This window comes from Tachysurus fulvidraco, chromosome 21 (genome assembly GCF_022655615.1).
Source record: "Tachysurus fulvidraco isolate hzauxx_2018 chromosome 21, HZAU_PFXX_2.0, whole genome shotgun sequence".
NCBI lineage: Eukaryota > Metazoa > Chordata > Actinopteri > Siluriformes > Bagridae > Tachysurus > Tachysurus fulvidraco.
The window spans coordinates 9,059,216-9,083,247 of NC_062538.1; the positions used below are offsets into that span (position 1 = coordinate 9,059,216).

The following is a 24,032-nucleotide window of genomic DNA, read 5'->3' on the forward strand; positions in this document are numbered from 1 at the left end:
TACTTTTCTATCTCTGCAGCATGCTAGTTACATTTCAGATGTGATATGCTGCTATTGAATGTTTTTGCTGTGATTGTGGTGGCATTTTATTATGAAATCTCAGGAGCATACACAAGGCAAGTACATATTTAATGAACAAGGAAAGTGTAAGAGAAGTGTGTAATGGTATATTAACAAGAGTGATGCGTAATGGTGTATTAATAAGAGTGATGCGTAATGGTGTATTAATAAGAGTGATGCGTAATGGTGTATTAATAAGAGTGATGCCTAATGGTGTGGTGTATTAATAAGAGTGATGCGTAATGGTGTATTAATAAGAGTGATGCGTAATGGTGTGGTGTATTAATAAGAGTGATGCGTAATGGTGTATTAATAAGAGTGATGCGTAATGGTGTGGTGTATTAATAAGAGTGATGCGTAATGGTGTGGTGTATTAATAAGAGTGATGCGTAATGGTGTGGTGTATTAATAAGAGTGATGCGTAATGGTGTATTAATAAGAGTGATGCGTAATGGTGTGGTGTATTAATAAGAGTGATGTGTAATGGTGTGGTGTATTAATAAGAGTGGTGTGTAATGGTGTAGTGTATTAATAAGAGTGATGCGTAATGGTGTAGTGTATTAATAAGAGTGGTGTGTAATGGTGTAGTGTATTAATAAGAGTGGTGTGTAATGGTGTAGTGTATTAATAAGAGTGATGTGTAATGGTGTAGTGTATTAATAAGAGTGGTGTGTAATGGTGTAGTGTATTAATAAGAGTGGTGTGTAATGGTGTAGTGTATTAATAAGAGTGATGTGTAATGGTGTAGTGTATTAATAAGAGTGATGTGTAATGGTGTAGTGTATTAATAAGAGTGGTGTGTAATGGTGTAGTGTATTAATAAGAGTGATGTGTAATGGTGTATTAATAAGAGTGATGTGTAATGGTGTAGTGTATTAATAAGAGTGATGTGTAATGGTGTAGTGTATTAATAAGAGTGATGCGTAATGGTGTATTAATAAGAGTGATGCGTAATAGTGTAGTGTATTAATAAAAGTGATTCCGGTTTCCTCTCCCAGTCCAAAGATATGCATGGTAGGTTGATTGGCATCTCTGGAAAATTGTCCGTAGTGTGTGATTGCATGAGTGAATGAGAGTGTGTGTGCCCTGCGATGGGTTGGCACGCCGTCCAGGGTGTATCCTGCCTTGATGCCTGATGATGCCTGAGATAGGTACAGGCTCCCCGTGACCCGAGAAGCTCGGATAAGCGGTAGAAAATGAATGAATGAATGAATGATGTGTAATGGTGTATTAATAAGAGTGATGTGCACAATCATTCATTTAAAATGAATGATTGTGCATTACTGGCTTATTATCTTCTTTCTGTAAGTGTAATGAACTGAAGTCTGAAGTCATTTTGTTGTTGGGGCGAGGGCACAGCATATAGCAAACACACCTTATTGCTTTATATTTGACTAAGCCAGACTGTTGTGGACTGTCCTATCACCACCTTCACTCTGAGCTTGACCTCAGCTGGTTATAAGGTCACAGAAACAAAGCATGAGGAAAGGATGCACCAGGATTTTTTTTTTTGTCAACAGTGATTGTGAGCTGATTTTTATTTTATTTTACCACCATTTTTAAATTTATGGGTTAATATTTCACACATGAGGCAAATGCCCAGGAATGACACAATCAATTAAATATGGCAATCATGGTCAGTGATTTTCAGAAATTGAACCAGAAAAAAAAATGGTTTATAGGTTCGTTCTTGCCTCACGTTTCCCTGAGCACTTCACACAGCTTTTGCCAGTTTGGTGTAAATTCACCAGTCTAAAATATCCCTGTTTAATATCTGTTATTCTGGTTCTTCCTCGATGTGTTATGCACATACATACACAGATCTTAAGTGCAATGTCTGATTAACAAACCTAGCATTTGTGATGTTTTATTCATACATTATGCATATGTGTGTTACAGTACACTCGGGTTTGGATCCCTGACCCAGAGGAGGTGTGGAAGCCTGCTGAGATTATTAAAGACTACAAAGAGGGAGATCCTGTCCTGCACCTCAAACTCGAAGATGAATCGGTGAGCAGTCTCTCTGTTTCTCCTCTCTCAATCCCTGTGCTGTATCTCTTCTCTGTGTGCGTGTGTTTGTGTGTGTGTGTGTGTGTGTGTGTGTGTGTGTGTGTGTGTGTGTGTGTGTGTGTGTGTGTGTGTGTGTGTGTGTGTGTGTGTGTGTGTGTGTGCGTGTGCACCATTATTAATCATTAACGTTGTTTTGGTGAGTGGGAAATACAGGCCCTGAAATATGCAGCTGAACTGTGTGTATGAGGCTCTCCTCAAACAACAATGCAGAATATCTGGGGAAATAATCAGTGTAATCAACACCACCATGACATTCCCTCAGTCTTTTATTTATTTATTTTTGTAGTTGAAGTATAAAGCAATTATTGCCACTTGCTTTTTAGTTCCTGAGTTTTAGATGAACTGCTTTTATTTCAAATGAATGCTTAATTAGCTTCACATGTATGATGATGATGATGATGATGATAATGTTGATGATGATGACGATGACTAAATAGTAACCATGACAACACTGATACCAGCTGATAGTGATCTTCACTATTGTCATGATTTAAAAAGAAGCTATGATGTGAAGAATTCCTGTGGACCTACACCCCAGACCCCATTTTGAGAACTTTGGCTCAAGGAATATGAACGTGACAAAGGCACAATGGTTGGTCTGGCAGTGTGAGATCACACACAGCCAAAAACTAGCTCTAATTAAACTTGTTTGATCTAGCAGTTTACAATGTTATCGGATGCTGTGTAAATCAGACAAGCTGTTTAACATGCTATCTTTGACTTCCTGTTTAATAAGGGAATACAGTATGTCAATATACAGAATGAAATTATGACTCTCATAGCATTTCATGGGCACTTAAAAACTGGCTATGATTATTTTTATGGTGTTTGAAATATTGTATATATGGTGATTTTGCTGGATATAAGCCTTTGATTTGTTGCAACACTTCTGTCAGCGTTGATGTATAAATTCTGTTATTCTAGACCTTTTGACCAATTATTAATGCACATTTGACCACACTGTGATATATTTCACACAAGTATGGAATTCACTGTCATATAATATCTATTTTATATATCTTTATATATAAATGTAGACTTTCTTGTCAGCTAAGATTCACCCTCAGCGCACCGTTGCTTTGTTTCCACAGACACTGCCATATTCAGTCGGCCCTAAAGACAACCCACTCCCATTCCTACGAAACCCTGACATTCTGGTGGGAGAGAACGACCTCACGGCCCTCAGCTACCTGCACGAACCTGCAGTGCTGCACAACCTCAAGGTTCGCTTCCTGGAGTCCAACCACATCTATACCTACTGTGGTGAGTCTTGTACATGAGCCTCTTTTCACAAGATTGTGTGGATACTTAAACCATACAGGGTTGTTGAACGTATTGTCTTAAATTTCCAGGTGATTTTAATGTTTTGAAGACATTCGGATTAAACAATGACCTATTTTATGTGATGGAAGAATAAACACTGACTGCATAATATTTCACCTCACATTTTGCTTCGAAACAGATGAAGTGTAAAGGCCTCGGTCATTACCATGGTCGAAATGATTGCCATTTTCCCTCCATTCTGAGGGTTGCTGTGAACAGGACCTGAAGCTCTTATAAACAGACCAATTAGTTAATTGCATGAATGTGTAGGTGCACAGTGAGTGTATATAGATTATATTTCTATGTGTATTATATAAACTGCTGCTTCTCAGACAGACAGTTACTGTGTACATCATGTATGCTTCATATTGATTCACTCTCTTTTTTTTTACTGTTTGTTTCTTCTTTCATTGTGCTTCTGTTACAGTACGTCTGTTACGTTCTTAGCATTTGTTCTAGTCTCCAGAGGAGTAAGACATAAATTTTACTCTGGGTGTAGTGAAGGTGAACAAAAAAGCCTTTATCAAGCTTTTAAAAAGCTTTATCCTGCGTTTTTATTGGATTAGGCATCCCCATGACAACCACTAGACAGCTTTTCATTGCTGTAATGACTTTTAGTGTAACCTCTGGGCTTACCGAAGCATGCATTACATCCTGAGCTACAGTGCATTCGGAAAGTATTCAGATCCCCTTCATTCTTTTCAATTTTGTTATGTTGCAGCCTGATACTACAATCGTTCAATTCATTTTTTTCTCATTAAACAACAATCAGTAGCAGATAATGTCAGAGTGAAAACAGAATTTGAGAAATGTTTGCAAATGAGAAATTTATTTATTTTTTTTTGTTTGTATGAGAAAGGAAAACTGAAATATCGCATGTACATAAGTATCCAGACCCTTTGCAGAAACACTTGAAATTTAGCTCAGCTGCCTTCCATTTCTGCTGAACCTTGCTGAGATGTTTCTACACCTTGATTCGGGGCCACCTGTGGTAAATGAATTTGATTGGACATGATTTGAAAAAACACACATCTCTCAATAGAAGGCCTCCCAGCTGACAATGCATATCAGAGCAAAACCCTAGCCATGAGGTAACTGAGGAACTGCCTGCAGAGCTCAGAGACAGTATCTGGGGAAGACTACAAAAAATTCTTCTGCACTGAAGACTCCCAAGAGCACAGTGGCCTCCATAATTCTCAAATGAAAGAACATTGTCACCTCTCTACTAAGGCCATTTTCTACCAATTGCTCAGTTTGACCAGCCCTTGGAAGACTCTTGGTTGTGCCAAAGAACCCAGTGGTCACTGTGACTAAGCTCCAGAGATCCTGTGTGATGATGAGACAAACTTCCAGAAGGTCAACCATCACTGCAGCCCCCCACCGGTCTGGGCTTTGGCAGAGTGGCTAGACAGAAGCCTCTCCTTTTCTAATCTTCTTCAAACGTTTTTACTTTAACCTTTCAGGGGTCAATTTGAAGAACCTTGGTATAAATGTAAATACAATAAAAAGTTGTGATGAGAAGACAGAACACCATTTAATATATGAGATTGTTTAAATAACAGCATAATAAAGATAGTAAGCTTTGACCTAAGTCAGCCTGGTGTATCTGTGGAGGCATCGTGTCTTGATATATAGCAGCAGTGCTGTAAAAGTCACATGAATCAGCAGATAAAGCAGTATATATGGATTTATCCCACAGCATGGTTGAATGCACAAATCTGATTGGTCAGGATTATTTTTATGTAATAGTGTAACAGCACATGTTTATGTGGGGGTTAATTGGGGTTAATATTAATGTGCTCGTTCTAATACTTTATTGTAACTGCTTATGCACTGGGACTTGTAAAGAGACAGAGACTGATAATACACAGGTTTAAAAGCGTTTAATCTTCTTCAACTTTCGGCTTTTCCCGTTAGGGCATCTTCTACTCTTGTGCAAATTAACTTCATGTCCTCTTTTAACACATCCATATATCTCCTCTTTGGCCTTCCTCTAGAATTCTTACCTGGAAGCTCAATCTCCAACATCCTTCTCCCAATATAACCATCTCCCTCCTCTGTACATGTCCAAACCATCTCAATCTAGCCTCTCTGACCTTGTCCCCAAAACAGCCAACCAGCGATGTGCTCGTTCCTAATCCTTCAAACCCCTTCTCCTTCCTCTTCTTCCTTGATCAACTGTGGCCCAATTACGGTTGTTGTTAACCTGGGCCTTGACAATTCCGGTATGGAATTCACACTGATGACTTGCATGTTTAAATTTGGTACCTTTTACGCCACAACCCTCTCTATTAGGACAGGCACAGAAATCCCTGGCTTGCGACCCCTGTTGCTAGATTGTTTTAAGGTGCTTAATAAAGTACTTATCATTTTTAACGTGAGGATTTTTTTGGAAGACGTTTGTTTAATACTTATGGAAGAAGTTATGGTTGTGAGCGATCTGTCTTTGCTTGAAATGTGTGTGTGTGTGTGTGTGTGTGTGTGTGTGTGTGTGTGTGTGTGTGTGTGTGTGTGTGTGTGTGTGTGTGAGCTAGAGAGAGAGGCTGCTGAGGGAATGACTGTTATTGCAACTAAAACATATTGTCAATAGGAACTAGTCTCATGGACGTAAAAAATGTTTTAGACCATTAAAATGCACCATGTGTCGTTCATTAATAAATCGCACATTGTTCTTGTTTCAAATCACAGTGATATAAGCAGAGGAACACACTCCAGACTGTGCTGATATAAAAAAACAACACACACTTTAGTGCCTGGTTTATACCTCATACAGCATCAGAATAAACCCTTCTGCTTTCTTCCCTTACACACACACACACACACACACACACACACACACACACACACACACACACACACACACACCAGGCATGTGGTATTTTTGTAAAATATTATTTTAGTGTAACTTAGTGAGACACTTTTTTTTGCATTTGCAGTTTAAAGAATTCTCTTATAATTGTCTTGAGGACATTTGTTAAGTTGTTTAAGGAATTTATAAAGGAACTACTTTCCATTTTTTATTTGCTAATAGGTTGAATGTTGTGTTCTTTGAGGAATGCCACAAAGAGCACTTGAGCTGCCACAAAAATTCGACTATAGTGTCTTATCAACATATTAATGAATGGAAATGTTCACGTTTGAGACGATGTTCTGGATTTGGTCATCTCTCATTTCTCCATGTATCTGATTTTATGGTGTTGTCCATGCTGTACACTTTGTCTAAACTTCACACTCTTTCTCAGGTATTGTACTGGTGGCCATTAATCCATATGAGCAGCTGCCAATCTATGGCGAGGAAGTCATCAATGCCTACAGCGGGCAAAACATGGGTGACATGGACCCTCATATATTTGCTGTGGCAGAGGAGGCTTATAAACAAATGGCCAGGTAAGCAGTCATGTCACACAATAGGGGCAAAAAAAAATTAATAAATATCAGAACGCTGTTTTGTACTTGAGTGTGCTTAAGGAAAATTTCTACTTTAATCCAACAAAATCCTTTGTAATATTTCAATTCTAAAATGTGGCACATTTCCCCTGATGTCATGTTTTATTTTCTTTATAAAAAAAAGTTTCATATTAATATCGGACTTGTATTTAAGTCTGTTTATATTCATCCCCAATGAACAAGCCTGAGGTGACTGAGGTGACTGTAGTGAAGAAAAGCTCCCTTAGATGGAAGAGGAAGAAACCTTGAGAGGTTCCAGACTCAAAAGTCAATCTCATCCTCATCTGGGTGACACTGAAGGGTGTGATTATAAACTGTTCTAAACAGCAGTGTGTGTCATTCTGTATAACAGTCCGACAGTTGCGTATTGATCCTCAAACAACACGTGTAGTTGGTGTCTTCTCTTTGAATGTCCGAATGATCCTTTTTTATTATTATTATTTAAAGAAAGACAACAAAGAAAGATTGGGAAGATTATCACTGTTATAATATGAAGTGATACCAGGAACTTGTAGACATGGAACATCATTAAGTGTAACTGTAAATAGATTAAAGGCACAGTGTGTCATTGTTTATTAAACACTGTGTTGGAATATTGCAGCGTTATCTTGGGAACATGCTGGATCACCTCTGATGTGGGAACAGTAACTCATCACCATCTGGTAGTTGATTAGTTACCTATAACAGCATGGCTTCAAGTGTTTTATGTTGTTGAATACAAGCTCACTGAGATTATGTAGCTTCTTTGCTGCATTTCGTGAGCTGTAAATGGACACCAGCACAACCTCTTATCATTCAAGTGTTGTCCTTGAGTTGAGACTAAGACACTCATCTCTCACACAGACCTTCATCTCTCCCCATGTCACCTTTAATTCCTCCATTTTGCTCTAACAGTAATAAAAATTGGACTTAGTATCATGTGCTAAAGGCCTCAATGTCTGGTTTCTTTATGAACTTTAGTTCACTGTTCTTTCTTGATTTTCACAAGTGACCTTGCATTTCAGACCGGCGTTACGTAACTCAAACAGTATCATAATTATTGCGATTATTTTTAGCTGTTACTTTATACCAATGTTCATAATGACAATGCAGTAGTTGAGCTACGAATGGGAGAGTCTTGAATAATCTCAGAAAGAGTCCTTCCTGCTGCCAGGGTAATGGCCAGAGTGGGTGGATGATTACAGTGCACACGTCGTCATTGTCGACGCCTTTGTAATTTTTTTCTACGTGTCAGAGGAGCCCCCGCAGAGACCCGGGAAGCGTTCGGGGACGAGATCGGTCACGATAACTAAAACAACACAGGAGGGGAGTTGGAATTAAAACAGAACCTCGTTCTATTGGCTTACTGTCCGCAGATTATTCTTTCTGTAAATGAACTGGGTTTAGAGGTAAGATACTTAAAATAACGTCAGAGCGGTGCAATTGAAACGCCGTCTCATGAGGAGACAGAAAATTCTGCTGGCTCTGCTGTTTGGGAAGGATTAATGTCTCACCTGTCAGTCAGAGAGACATTTATCAACCACGTGTGTCTCTATGCTCAGGTATGTGGAAGGGGGCAGATAGTGAGTGTTTAGCAGAGATGCTAAATGGTGTCATGGAGGAAGCACATGCTAGACTTTAACCTTCCCAATTGGTAGTGGTCAAAGTCAAAAAATAAAAAAAATGTAATAAAATTTGTAAAAAATTCTGACATTGCTGAATTTGTCGTGTTGCCCAACATGAACATAAGGATGGTACACTGATCATCCATCAAATGGCTACTTTTATTTCTGCCTCTTCAGCATATCTGTGCTGTACTCACCAGTTCTACATCATGGAGAGAGAAAAAAGAAACACCCACTGGCCATTATAATAGGAACCCCCACTGCTCTTTCATGCAACTATCCAATAAACCAACTAAACATGTGATTTTAGTAACTGTGATAGAAATGAGTTTTATGTCCACAAACACCTTTAGATTCTCTAGAATTTTGACATTTGAGATTGCAGAAATTAATGCAAAATCAGGGACACTCCACAATATACAGAGGACCTTGCAAAATGTTCAAAGTTATTGCGGATTTCTTGCAGAATATCTGGATTTTATATGTTGTGAATACACTGAAATGTCGGTCTTCTACATATATTGTGCTGTGTCTCCATCAGAGATGAGAAGAACCAGTCGATCATCGTGAGTGGAGAATCAGGAGCTGGAAAGACCGTCTCTGCCAAATACGCCATGCGCTTCTTCGCCACTGTCGGAGGATCCGCCAACGACACGAACGTAGAGGAGAAAGTGCTGGCGTCCAGCCCCATCATGGAGGTGCAATATATTATATTATAACCTGAAGAATGTAGTAGCTGGAGTAAACTTAACATGTTTATTGTGTCTGAGGTGTAATGGAATGATATCTTTACAGAGATAACAAAGATAGCGAATGAAATGATGCTACCTTGCGGTGGAAAATGGATAGGTTTTATAAAATAGAATCATTGTTGTTGATCATTAATTATATTTCATATTATCAATATTGAATTTTTTCGGCTGCTCAGGTTTTTTTTTTTAGTTTATATGCCGAATGCCCTTCCTGACACAGCCCTCCCATTTTATCCATGCGTGGGCCCAGCACTGGGAGTTAGCTCTTCAGTAGCTGATTTAGCGTCCTGTCTGGGAATTGAACCCGGGCCACGGCAATAAAAGCACAGCATCCGGACTCTGGATCAACCGGGAGGCCTATTATTAATAATGACATATACATTTGTCTGCAGATTAGCTCCGACCCCTGGTCTTGGATTTTTTTTTTCCTTAACAACATGCAATTCAGATGACGTCCATATTAGCAATTTGTGATGTCACTGCTTTTCATTCTAATGCTCAAGAAGTCCTCTTGTTTTTATTAACAGGAGAAAATGAAGCAATGATATCAGCAATGACCGGTGCTTTCTTTGGGTCTTAATTACAGGATTAATAAATTGTAGGAGAAATCGAATCATAGGAAAGTGATCGGTGACGGATAAGTGGAGTGGTTTTTATTTCCTAGCTCCAGCCTCATCTTTAAACTTACAAAACCTTTTTTATTTATCATGTTCGTCCCACTTCTTTATTACATTATTTACTCTGTATTTCTATATCTGTGTATTTCTTTTTAAATGCATGTACTATGTTATGTAATGTTTACAAATTTATGCACTAGGTCTCTTACAGCAGGTTTTTTTCCTGGTTGTGTGTCCAGAATTGTGACTGTTTTAAAACTAGCACATTATTTGAAACCATTATTGCACTAATATCTAAGCTCATGTAGAAATCTAATGAACACTAATCAGATTCGGGAATTCAACAGTACTGCGCTAGAAGTTCATTGCTGTTTACTTTTATCAGTCATTGGTCATCCCAAATATTGTTTAAAACATAGACATTCAGTGTAGCTTCAGGCTTTGTTTTTTTGTAGCAACTGCCAGAGAAAGTAAAGCTGTTAACACTATTTGTCTTTTCTGCTCCCTTTATTAGGATTCATCATTACCTTGTTTTTTCCTGATGCACCTTTTTTATCAGGAAGCTAAAACCGCTTAGCTGAAGTGTTCTTAAATAATCGCACGCTGTCGCTTTAAGTTAATGGTTTTTTTTTCTTCTCCAGATCGCTTTTTCTTACTGAGCATTATTTCTATGGGGTCAGAATTGTTTCGTTATTCTGAATAAATACACTATGATCCACAAATAAATATAAAGAGTTTCATAAATATTTTTACAAATTTCACAAAAAGAAATGAAATTTACAAATAAATAAAATGGGATTTGCAAATAAAAAAATATTTATAAATTGTATTTATTTGCGAATTGCTTCCTGCTCATTTGTGAATCGCGTTCTGTGCATTTGTGGATTTGAAACATTTCTAACGTCAAGACGTGCACAAGAATCCACAAATAGTTGGCCCACCGTCTACTCCAGCCAGTCACGTTCTGATTTACTCGCTCTTCACACTACCCCTGGACCCATTGATGATGCTGAAATCGTTTCCAAAGAATGCAGAATTGAACTAACCCTTAGTGCTGGCTACAATCCATACAGGGTTACCAGATTGGGCTCGAATCTGCGACAAATGTTTTTTATTTGTTTTTTTTAATCGGATTTTGCAGTACATATTACACTGTGATAGTGCGAGTAAATCAGAACGTGATTGGTTTGAGGTAGACCGTGCCACGATTGGTCAGCGCCTCGAGACCGTTGTCCGATTGGCTGGAGTAGACGGTGGGCAGAGTCCACCTATTTGTGGATTCTTGTGCACGTCTTGACGTTAGAAATGTTTCAAATCCACAAATGCACAGAACGAGATTCACAAATGCGTGCAGTGATTCACAAATGCACAGAACGCGATTCACAAATGAGCAGGAAGCAATTCGCAAATAAATACAATTTATAAATATTTTTTTATTTGCAAATCCCATTTTATTTATTTGTGAATTTCATTTCTTTTTGTGAAATTTTAAAAATATTTGTGAAACTCTTTATATTTATTTGTGGATCATAGTGTATTTATTCAGAATAACGAAACAATTCTGACCCCATATATTTCTTCCTCGCAGGCTATCGGAAACGCAAAGACCACACGCAACGACAACAGCAGCCGCTTCGGGAAATACATCCAGATCGGCTTTGACAGGAGGTATCACATCATCGGTGCCAACATGCGCACCTATTTGTTGGAGAAATCCAGAGTGGTGTTTCAGGTGAGTGCAGTGTCTCAGGAAAGCTTTTAGCCTTGATTGTGTCCCTAACTCGAGTCTATCAGTTTATCAGCAGCTCTGCTGGATAAGACATTTCCCACCCCACTGAAGCCTGTGCTCTTTCTGCAGGCTGAGGATGAGAGAAACTACCACATCTTCTACCAGCTGTGTGCCTCTGCCTCGCTGCCTGAGTTCAAAGAGCTGACCCTGAGTGAGTAGCCCACTGGCCTGCTGATCATTAATGAACGAATTTCAAGACATTTTACATTTAAGTCAAGTTCATGTCATTTCAACCATACATAGCTGAGGCGCAACACATAGTGAAATGAGACAACGTTTCTCCAGGTCCGTCGTGCAACATAACTTAAGTAAGTTAGTCCTAGACGCATAAAATGCATTTGTGTAACCTGGTGCGAACAGTGCAAACAAACGACACAAAACACTACAAGACAATACACAAAAGTACACAATAATGAAGTCTTCCTTAAGGACCATTTGCGTGTACATACTTTTAGTCATGTGTGAAATAAATATTAGTTAATGCAGGTGTTTGTGGCCAAGACCCAAGCAATTTGACAGGTGTTTAAAATGACCAACCACAGCATTCACTTAACCCACATGATTATCTCATTATTCTCAGAGAATATAATTAAGGTTCAGAATCAGTTTTAATAAGAGTGCAGATTTTTATAAATTTTATCTTCATGCTCACTTATTTTGTTTTTATTGTACAGTATAATGGATAAATTTGTCCATAAACCGTTTAATCCTTTCAGTTAATTGAAAATCCCCTTAACATTCCATTTCCTTTAACTCTCTTTAGATTCATCAGCGTTAATACATCATTACTAATTATAACACGCTTATAGTACGTACGTTTCCTTATGTTGACGAACGCCTTAAATTCTCTCAATGTAAAGCTTTACCAACTTGACTGGATTTTATCGTCATGATGGAGATATTGTTTCCTTCACCAGACTTTAGGTTTAAATGTCTTCGTGTCTGTGTTTAACCTGCCAGCTTTTCTACACCGAACCCGAGACCTTTCAGTGCTCTGATGGCGGTCACATACAGTATGAGGTTGTTTTTTTTGTTTTTTTTGCAGCCACTGCAGAACAATTCAATTACACCTCATTCGGTCAGAACATCTTCATTCCAGGGGTCAATGATGCTGTGGACTTAAAGAAGACTCGGGAAGCCCTGACCATGCTGGGTGAGGCTCATGCTTTGCTCATACATTTCAGCCTTGTAGCATTTTCCAGACATAACAAGAGATATTCTTTTAAGCTTGTATTTAAAATGATTATTTCCCACTTTGTTTTCTACGCTATTGTGATTCCACCATATTATAAAAGTCTTTATATTCCACATGGGATTGTTTTCCTCATCCTCGCTCTGCAGTTCAGCCGAAATTGAAGTATTTAAAAATATAAAAATATTTTAAGTGAAATCAAATATTTATACTATCAAAGAGGACGACATTTCAATCAAACATAGTGGGTGGGCCTTGGGATCGTGTTGCTGAGTGAGGGATGAAATCAGTGTAATCTTATGTCAGTGCTTACAGACTCTGCTGCGATGTTAAAATGGAAATAACAAACGTACATGATGAATAAAACACTAAGGGTTGAGCTGTTCTTAGAAAATAATCAGCACGAGCTAGGGTGATTGCTACTGTTCCACAGTTCCACAGCTATAATGATACGCTGTGTGGTTTTTATTTTTTTTATTCAGAGTTGTGTTCAATTCTGTGGAAGAAAGTTAGTGCCTGTTATCACTTCTTAGAAAAGCCATAAACCCATGCATCATCAAACATTTCTGTTCTGAAGAAGCTTAACCTCACTCTTTCCTAATATGCTAAATAAACGTCACCACACATTAAACCAACACGTAAGCAGGAACATTTTTCTGTTTATTTTTGTGGATCTAAATACTCTAATCTCTACTGAGGATAGATCAGCATGGGCAGCCCGGGACACATGGGATCTTTTAATGGATCATGGGTCTTTAAACTACTGTTGCGTCAGTCAGCTTTATGGTCGGTCTTCATCAGCGATCGTTTGAAGACTTTGACAGGAAAGAATTAGTGTTGGATCTGCGGTGAGCTCAGAAATTGCGCTGACCTGTTAGTTATTCCGGAGCTCTTGGTTGCTTAATTCCATTCAACTACAAACTGTTGTAGAAAGGACATTATTTACATTCACATTATTTACTGAATCTTATCACCCAAATGAGGATGGGTTTCCTTCTGAGTCGGGTTCCTCTCAAAGTTTTTTCCTCTTATCATCAAAAATATATAGTAACTTAATTTGAAACTTATTATCCTGTTTCTGTACTTTACAGTATGTAAATCTGCTTTGAGACAACATGTATAGTTTAAATTGTTATACAAATGAATAGAATTGAATTGAATCATTTGCTGTAGAAGTTTCAGAATAGGACGTGGTTGTTTTTACTTCAGAAGGAATCAGAACTAACACAAATGAATTTACACACCGTATTTTGTTGTGCAGGTGTGAGTGAGAACCATCAGATGAGCATCTTCAAGATAATTGCCTCCATCTTGCACCTTGGCAATGTGGACATTGTTTCTGAGAGGGATGGAGAGTCGTGCCATATCAATGTAAGTGCTCTCAGAGGATAGAACATTATCCCATGTCACTACCAACTTTACCGACCTTATCTAGAGCAACGTTCATTTGTATCATTTATACTTTTATGAGCAACTGAGGATTGAGAGCCTTGCTCATGGGCCTTAGGAGTGGCAGCTTTGTGGCCCTGGGATTTGAACTCATGACCTTCCGATCAGTAACTCAACACCTTAACCCCTGGGCTTTCCCTTCCACTTACAAGCAATTCTGAGGTAAGACAGTGTTTTTAATTTCAAATGGAGTCTATAATGACACAAGCATGGACAGTGATAGCGGTAGGGGTTAAGATGTTGGACTTCTGATCTGAGTTCAAGTTGTGAGTTCAAATCCCAGCACGACCAATCTGCTGCTGCTGGGCCCTTGAGCAAAGCTCTTAACCCTCAGTTGCTTAGTTGTGTAAATGTACCAGGATTGTAGTACTGGAGCTGTTATTGTATTAGTTCTTTCTGAGTTAAACTAATAAATGGATGAGTGACCTGTGTCTCTTGCTCTCTGACAGAGAAACGACTCTCACCTCGTTCATTTCTGCGAGCTGCTAGGGATCGAGCGGGACCAGATGGAGAACTGGCTGTGCCGCCGAAAGTTAGCAACGGCAACTGAGACCTACGTGAAGAACATGTCCTGTGCCCAGGCTTCTAACGGCCGTGACGCACTGGCCAAGCACATCTACGCTCATCTGTTCGACTGGATCGTGGAGCACATCAACAAAGCCCTACACACAACCTCCAAACAGCACTCCTTTATCGGGGTGTTGGATATCTACGGGTAATTCTGCCTCTAATGACTTTTAATAACTTTAGAAATGAATATCTTCATCTCAGGTCAACATAGCTGGACTGTAGATTGTAACTTTGTTTTGCTAAGTGAGCATGTGCACAGTTAGTGTGTGCAGAGTCAGCCTTTCCTTCTTTCTGCTTTTCTGTTATTTCAATACAAGATGAGATTATTGATGTGGGCCATCCAAATTCTGCACTCTGAAACTGTCCCTTGGGAAGGGGAAGTTATGGATCCATTCTAGAAGTACTGATACCGAAGTACAATAAGCACGCCCACACTTCTCTAGGGGTTTAGAGAAGACAGCAATTACTACATCACAGCTTTTCCTGTGAAACTGGGAACTGTTTAAATGGCTGCCAAATGTTTTAATTTAATTGTAAAAATAAATAAATTAGTTGCCATACTTTTTAATCAATTTGTAGTTATATTTCTTGTGGGATCTGCAGACTAAGATATTTCCCGTTCTGACTTGTGCTATAGCTAGTAGTGGTGGTCTCTTCATCCCTTTCCTTGCTGATCCTTGTCATTCTCATAGCTATCGTTTATTTTCAACGATAGACAGATTGACAGAAGGGAAATCTAGGAAGGAACTTTTTGTAAGCATGCTTTGGTAAAAATGTATGATTTTAAGTTTGATAGAGCTAGGAAGATAAAGAGTCAGAGTTTTGGTATTGTGCTGTGTTTGTTTTGCATACTTTGTGGCTCTAAAAGACAACTCCCATCTTACAGCTATTCTCATGTCTTAATAGATTCGAAACGTTTGAGACTAACAGCTTCGAGCAATTCTGCATCAACTACGCCAACGAAAAACTTCAGCAACAGTTCAACTCTGTGAGTAACAGACAAGATGGCCGCCCTTATTATTTTTTTGTTTTATGTTTTAAGGATATACCATTTTACACATTTTGCATATTATCTGTTACACATATTATAGTGTAAAAGTGTTCCTACACTTTAAGCTGCGTTCAGTTATAGACATAACACAAGAAAGAGAAATGATCTTCATTAAATCATTTCATTTGAATTCTCCAGCATGTTTTTAAACTGGAGCAAGAAGAGTACATGAAGGAGCAAATCCCCTGGACGCTCATCGACTTTTACGACAATCAGCCTTGCATTGACTTAATCGAGGCCAAGCTCGGTATCCTGGACCTGCTGGATGAAGAATGCAAGGCCAGTTCTTATTCTCCAGATTCTCATTTATACACTGAAAACATTTCACCAGATAAAAACATATCAAGCAGAAGTTATCTTTGTAGGCCAAACCTCATGTATGTCTCATTTACATTTTATCTCATCTGAAAATAAATAGATGTATTTATTAATTCGGTATTATAATTAAGTAATACATTAAATGCAGTCTACCTTGAGAGACCCCTTAACACTTAAGTGATAAAACAAGAAAGCCGGAGGTCTTGTCTGGACCCTAGAGTATATGGCTTCCTCACTCGTTCTCTTCTCGCCTCACAGGTACCGAAAGGAACAGATCAGAACTGGGCACAAAAGCTCTACAGCCGCCACACGAGCAGCGAGCACTTTGAGAAACCGAGAATGTCCAACACGTCGTTCATTGTGGTGCACTTCGCGGATAAGGTGGGATGCTCAGATACAGTCAGCTTGAAGTGGAAAAGCTTGGTTCATAGAACAGTTATCACACATTAGACAGTAAACCACAACGAAAAACAATACTACACGCTGGGAGAAAATTGTCCCTCTAGGGTTATTTGGGGTGGTGAACACTTCCAGGTTTCTATGGGAACCGGTTCTCAAAGGTAAACCATGTTATAGGGTTCTACATAAAACATTCCCTGCAATTCTTCCCTGCAAGTCTGGGAATGAAAAGAGACTTCAAACCTACATTAAAAACAACACTGGAACCGAATATAAGGAGCAACATTCATTCAGTAGTTGTGTAATAATAGTAGATGTAGTTTATCGTAATTTCTGAAGTTTTGTAAGAAACACAACATTTTCTCTGATGAAGGAATATGTCTAAAATACCAAGGAAATATACATAAATATGATCCTTTATATTGTTTATTTTCATTCTTTTACACCACAGCATTTTGCCAATGATTCCAATGTAGATTCATTGAAGAATGACACACACTATTTGTTAAGCTGTTATAGTTAAATATTGTGGAAAATCTACAAAACAAATGAGTTCCCATTATCACATATAACAGCTCTAAACGGCTTTATTTATTCATTTACTTAATTTGTTGCTTGTTTATACCATAAACATATTAATCATAAATTAATCAAAGAAGGGGAAAAAACAAGAGTATGTAAGGGCTAAGAACACATTTTTTTAAAACTCGCTTACTGATCAGAAATACAATGACAAAAAAGGTAAACAAAACGATGTCGGGAACGTAACAGGATAATAAACGTGTTTTTGACACGATGATCTGTCGAAGGAAAGAGGCACCACTATAGAACAGGATTAATTGAAAATAACTATAGGGATATGTATTGCGTGTTATACAGATAAGGCATTATCTATAATGTACATACAATGTGTACATGGAGAGACAGGGCAGGCAGACAGACGGTTCAAGTGTCCTTTAATGTTTTTCCGAGCCAATAATATATGAGTTTGCATCAACTAGGTTGCATGTGAACATTGTGAAAGCCTTCGCAGTAATTATCTGACACACAGTAAGTCAGTAACTCCACCAAGAGGCATTATAAGCTGTTCTGCAGAGGCGTGTATTCCCATTATGACACACATTATTCAATTACAAAAGTCCTCCACCTTAAAATGGACTTGCAAAAGATGTTTGTCATGAATGACATTTTTCACCTGCAGCACCTTTCTCCTTCCCCACTGATGTGTTAGTTATGTATTTGACACAGTGTTTTCTCATGAACAACGGCGTTCATCAAGAATCCAGAAAGCGGCCAAGTGCACAACGCTCATCTCTCATTCAACACAATTTCGTCCCAGCATTAATTAACAGACCTCAATCAGTTAATCAGTGCACTGCGATATTAATCCATATACAGTGTGGTAAAGATGTTTATATACAGCTGAGACAAGGAAGTTTGATTAGGTTTTCCTGACAAAGATTCATCTTTTCAATAAAGCTTATCCTGCCCAGGGTCATGGGGAACTGGGAGTCTGTTCCAGGGGACTCTGCACAAGGCAGGGGACACCCAGGAGGACACAATTGTGCTCGTACTTATTTCATTTAGAGACACTAATCAGTCTGCAGTGGCAGTGTTTAAACGTGGAGGAAACTAGAGTATAAAAAAAAATCCAAGATGAAATATGAGAGAATTATGATAAAAAAAATTTGCATGTTTTTATACATGTTGTTTTGCTGTTCCAGGTTGAGTACGAGTGTGATGGCTTCCTGGAAAAGAACAGAGACACCGTGTATGAAGAACAGATCAATATTCTGAAAGCCAGCAAGGTGAGGCAGCGTGTCCGAGTAAAGCTTTTGAAATATTGTGGTTATCGTCAACACTTTCAGTAAAAATGGCACAATTTGATTGGTCGCAGCTGAAAAGATGTTTTGTAAATGTCTTTTAACTTTCATATTTATTCTTTAAAGACAGAAATTTGTTTGATATTGGGGGGGAGGTGTTACAATCCATTTGATTTTCCTAGTAAATGTAAATCTACTTTTGATGGAAAGAAATTCTGGTAAACTTATTTTCATAAAGTATTTTCTTATTATTATTATTCTTCATCTTCCTCCTCTCCCGCCTCCTCTGTTAACGTTGTCTGTTTGAGATGGTCGGGTGTTTCTTCAGAGTTGCTCTTAGAATTCAGTGGAGCAACACTAAGTATAGCCTTAAAGCAGGAGAAAGATTTCATTTCCCTGAAGGTCACAGCGGAGTCAGACGTAAGATCGAGCTTTGCAGCAGTTCTCTTATCAGCCTCCAGGTTGCTACAGAATGGAAAGGAGACACAGCAGTAGTCAGATGATGTAAAATCTGGGCAACCTTGATGCCCGTTTGAAAAGGGCTAGTACAGAGTATGGCCAGAGTATGTTGAAGTAGGGTGTTACATTTGTACATGCTACAAATGTCTCTTCCCAAAAAGCTTCACCATAACAACAATTATTTGTTTATGTGGTTCATCTGTCGAAGATGACCGCTTCTGTTCTCAGCAATTTCTGCCTTCCAAGCTACAATTAAGTCAGATCAACCTCTTCATTGGCAGAGTTAAATCATTCTTTATTTCATAGCAGCACGGAAAGTGCCTCAAGAAACACATTTTATTCTGTAATACAAAGAAAAAGAAAGTGTTTAAGTGGTTATATGGATGATGTATATCAGACTTTTCACTTATTATTACCTTTCAAATCGTCACTGCTGACGATGATATGTGGCATCACTACCGCACACGATGGTGGTTCCAGATCCCCTGCAGCTCGATGACCAGACTGCTCTAACAGTTGTTGCTGCGCTTTTGAGCATTGTTTGTTTGTTCCTCAGTTCCAGCTGGTCGCAGATCTCTTTCAAGATGAAAAAGGAGTTGCTGTTTCCTCAGCCAAAACCTCCAAGATCAACGTACGTCCTGCTAAACCCATGCCCAAAAGCCACAACCGCGAGCACCGCAAGACTGTAGGCACCCAGGTGAGGCTCGGAGAAGTTACACCGGGATTTATTCAAATTAGTTGAGAAGTAAAACGTCTGGCCTGTTTGTCTTTATACTACATTTATACTACATTCTCTCTTGTCTAGTTTCGGAGTTCATTACATCTTTTGATGGAGACTCTGAATGCTACAACTCCACACTACGTCCGCTGCATAAAACCCAATGACCTCAAAGAAGCTTTTGTGTAAGTTTTGTTTTTAGAGATGCAATATTTATTTTGTCTACATCTTCACTTGCATGTCCGTTTCTGCATTAAGGAATTTATAAATTATTGCATACACATTTATAATAGATATAAACATTCTACACTCTTTTGAAAAAATTGCAGTTTTATTTTTTTGATACATTCTGTCAGAAACTTTCATTTCCAGCTTTAATGTGTTATAAATATGGTGGAAAATACTAATACTTTGTTTTAAACAGCTGTTGCTTATAATACAGCAGTAATACACCAACCTGGGTACCAATGAACGTTTGGAGATTTTATTTCCCACTTTTTTTTTTTTTTTTGCAAAAGTGCACCAGAACTGTCAAAGTTCAAGGGGATCTCTCATGCAGAGCCCTCTGGAGGTCATTCAGCAGGCTTTTGATTGGATTTATGTCTGGGATCAGACTAGGCCTTTGCAGGAAGATGATGTTTTTCTTTGTGTTTAGCTGTCTAATAACCTGCAGGCTTTGTGTTAAAATAGATTTTTGATTTGAGTATGATTCCCTCTATAATGACTAAAACCCCAGTCCCAGCTAAAGTGAAGAATCTCCGTAGCATGATGCTGTCACCACCATGCTTCATCATACACGTGCTGTGTTTTCAGTACTAAAAACAAATGTGAGCAAATGCTTATTAATTTTAGAGTTAACTCAATTTGTGTAGTCACTGCAGATGCTGTACACTCTGACAGGAAACCTGCTCAAACACTTCCTCTACGTTATCGTCTACAGTTTTCCTGAAGAAATGTGTGTTTAAATCTCTAAGGGGCTCGGTCTCGTGTTGTTTGTGCCTCTTGCACATTCTTGAAGACAAGAGCCTCTTCATGAAGCTTAAATTGAGAATAGATTCTGAGTCACATGCTGCGAGGGCTCCTGCACACAGAAAGGAGCTGTATTCAGAGCTGTGAGTCAGTCAAGCTCAGTGTGCTCGAGTGTCTGCTAAGAGTCTGCATTCTAAATGCCTGTCTCTCACTAGAGACGTGTACCATGCTCACCAAAACGTTAAGGTAGGGCTTCCATCCTGGAGCATCATGGGCTTTTTTGAGATTCTGAGAGTAAATGCCTTTAGCTGTTTATTTTCGTAAAATTGTTGGTCACCGTTGTTTATTTGCGTGTAATTGTTGATAAATGTCGTCTCATGGTTTTCAAGGTGTTGTTAATTCTGTGTGCAGGTTTGACTCCAATAGAGCCGTCCAGCAGCTTCGAGCATGTGGTGTTCTGGAGACCATCCGCATCAGCGCTGCGGGATATCCATCCAGGTCACTGTTCTTTTATAAACACACATCTTTTATAATTTTAAGGAAATTCTAATGAGTAGTCTTACAATGCATGTAATACACCACCATGCTGTTATGTTAACGTAAACAGTGCCCGGTGGTGTGAGGTAGCCTGTTGAGAAGCAGTGTGACTCGTATTTTGTCTGTTTAGATGTTAAGTAGGGAATTAAATCATACAACAGGGAGCTGGTATGTTACCAATGTTTATGCTACTACTGTTTCATATTATCACCACAAATACATTACAGCACAGTGCAAAGCTTTTCTTTGCATATCCCAACTGTGGAGGTTAGAGTCAGATATAATACAGCATCCCTGGAGCATGGAGGGTTAAGGGCCTTGCTCAAGGGGCCCAACAGTGTCGGCTTGGCATTGCAGGAGCTTGAACCTGGATCTACCTGATCAACAGCACAGAGCCTTAACCACTTGAGCCACCATTGCCAGTCCTCTAAAAGCACATCCCAAACTATTTATTTCTCTTAGACCATATATTTTCCTCTGGAAAATCTTAAACAGTGACATTATAGTTTTATCTATGTATTTGTTACAAATAATGTTTTGGAACATCCACAAAACAAGTTAGTTCCTGTTTTCACTTATGCCATAGCAGCTATACAGAAACAGTTGTTCCCTCATCAGCCTTTTTTTTTGGGTGCTAATGAGGCAGAGATTCAGTGAAAGTCAGTTACCACCCAGACATTTCTTTTCTTCTAACAGCCAATCCCTGAAGTGTTTTATTCCTCTTATACCACATTAGTTTTTATTTTTTATTTATTAAAGCCTGGCATGCCATACCTTTTATCCATTTATAGGTCTGTCTGATGTTGTACAATGTCTGTGTAACACATGATCATATACAACAGCAATACACTGTTATGTAAAAAGGTAATAAGCCAAATAACACAGAGCTTGCTGCTAAGAAACCAGCTCTATGTCCTGTCAAATGTGCCAAAAAAACAGCTTCTCAGACTGTGAATTCTTGTCTAGTCATAACAACAGCCGTACAAGTCCTTGTGAAAGAGCTGTTAAAACAATAAGGTCATTTGAACAAGTTACTGATGTGTAACAACTATCATTGCAGGTGGACGTACCCAGATTTCTTTAACAGGTACCGGGTGCTGACGAAGAAGAAGGATGTTACTGCTGATAAGAAGCTGGTGTGCAAAAACCTGCTGGAGACTTTGATCAAGGTAACGATGATAACGTACATAAAGCGGCCACATGGCTCTGGATGATTTTCTTTACTCTGCCAACTGTTTGATTTATAGGCGAATGGAAGACGTAGTGAGATGATGGTGTAGTGAGATGAAGGGGCATCGGTAGCTGAGTGGTTAAGTGGCTAGAGGAAGGTTGTGAGTTTGAGCTGGGAGCTGGGATGTGACCTGATGCATAGCAATGTTCATGCTACTATTGTTCAGTTGATAGTTTTCCTCTAACAGCACGTCCCAAAACTTTATTCCTCTTATACCACTGCAGTTTGCCACTGGAAAAAATGTTAAACAATGATGTCATAGTTTTATCTATGGGGGATGTGGTAGCTCAGTGGTTAAGGCGTTGGACTGATGAGGAATGCTGTAAGTTCAAATCCCAGATCCACCAAGCTGCCACTGCTGGGCTCCTGAGCAAGGCCCTTAACTCTCAGTTGCTCAGCTGTATAAATAAGATAAATGTAAGTCTCTCTGGGAGAGGGCATCTGCCAAATGCCACAAATGTAAATGTAAGTGCAGTGATTCATCAGCAGTGAGACCGATTACTCAGTTTCTCCCTGGCCCCCGAGCTAGCCCCTCTAAAATATGACACGCCAGTCAAAATCCACTCACAATTTTTTTGGGATATATTTGGCCGCTATTCCGCTTGTGCCGCTTTCAAAATATCATCATTCATTTCTGCAATATCAATACATTTTAATCTGTGAACATCACTGCCCCCGCTTCAGAGCTTTCTCTAATGGCTTTAGCATCCTTAGCTCAGCACTTCCACACTCAGCGTCATCCGAAAACAGAGCGGTGCAAGATAAACGGCGTAGTCAACATGGCATCTCAGGATATCAGGACAAGGAGATAAAGGGCCAAGTAGTTTCCTGTTTTTAAAAAAAAAAAACAAACAAACAAAAAAAAAGAAACATTTTTTGGCTGCAACAATCACAGAAATGTGTGGTTATTTCATGCTGTCATTGATTGATTTTTTTTTTTTGTACAAGAGCTCATCCCAAGTGCTTTTATTCTTTTCTTATTAGTAAGAACGTTTTGTTGGCGGTTCCTTACTGTTGCAGGACAGATGCCACTTTTTTGGTCATTGTATATATTTAAAGGTCCTATGAAAGTTTAATTTATGAAGGTAAAGATGGATTTTGGCATCAAAAACAATTTTATTGCTCAACAAAGTTTTTTTTTTTATTTTTTTTTTATTCTTTCATTTACATGTTTTTCAAACAAAAGTTTTTCTTTTTCTTTTATTTCTATATTTTTTGACAGCTGAGGCAAAGCTTATAACCCACTTTTTTAATTCCGTCCTTCATCCAGGATCCAGATAAGTTTCAGTTCGGAAAGACTAAGATCTTCTTCCGAGCCGGTCAGGTGGCGTACCTGGAGAAGCTCCGAGCCGACAAGTTCCGCTTCGCCTGCATTAAGATGCAGAAGACGGTGCGAGGATGGCTGCAGAGGAGACGCTACCAGAAGATCCGCAAGTCGGCCATCTTGCTGCAGAGATACGGCCGCGGCTTCCTGGCACGCAGGTGAGGAGACGCAGGTGTTTGAGTACGGACGCAGATTTAGATCCTTTGCTAACTGCTGTGGTATTCTCTCTTTTTCTCTGTCTCATCTTTCTTTTGCTCTTTCTCAACTTCTCCTTCTTGTTCTGTTTTCTTTTTTTTCTTTTTCATCTCGTCTCTCTCATGATCTCTCCTC

The 24,032-nt window shown here is 38.9% G+C and overlaps 1 protein-coding gene across 3 annotated transcripts in view; it reads left to right on the top strand.

Moving 5' to 3' along the window:
- The window catches only part of myo5b (myosin VB), a 55,276-nt gene that overhangs the window by 12,076 nt on the left and 19,168 nt on the right, over window positions 1–24,032 (top strand). For all 3 annotated transcript variants that reach the window (XM_047805800.1, XM_047805798.1, XM_047805799.1), the window contains exons 2-19: window positions 1,960–2,070; window positions 3,222–3,393; window positions 6,696–6,840; window positions 9,046–9,202; window positions 11,462–11,605; window positions 11,732–11,813; window positions 12,708–12,815; window positions 14,116–14,225; window positions 14,753–15,018; window positions 15,780–15,861; window positions 16,063–16,203; window positions 16,501–16,623; window positions 18,366–18,449; window positions 19,480–19,620; window positions 19,729–19,826; window positions 21,022–21,108; window positions 22,208–22,316; window positions 23,649–23,860. In XM_047805800.1, the coding sequence (XP_047661756.1) occupies window positions 1,960–2,070; window positions 3,222–3,393; window positions 6,696–6,840; window positions 9,046–9,202; window positions 11,462–11,605; window positions 11,732–11,813; window positions 12,708–12,815; window positions 14,116–14,225; window positions 14,753–15,018; window positions 15,780–15,861; window positions 16,063–16,203; window positions 16,501–16,623; window positions 18,366–18,449; window positions 19,480–19,620; window positions 19,729–19,826; window positions 21,022–21,108; window positions 22,208–22,316; window positions 23,649–23,860 (2,372 nt within the window). The remainder of the gene's footprint in view (window positions 1–1,959; window positions 2,071–3,221; window positions 3,394–6,695; window positions 6,841–9,045; window positions 9,203–11,461; window positions 11,606–11,731; window positions 11,814–12,707; window positions 12,816–14,115; window positions 14,226–14,752; window positions 15,019–15,779; window positions 15,862–16,062; window positions 16,204–16,500; window positions 16,624–18,365; window positions 18,450–19,479; window positions 19,621–19,728; window positions 19,827–21,021; window positions 21,109–22,207; window positions 22,317–23,648; window positions 23,861–24,032) is intronic.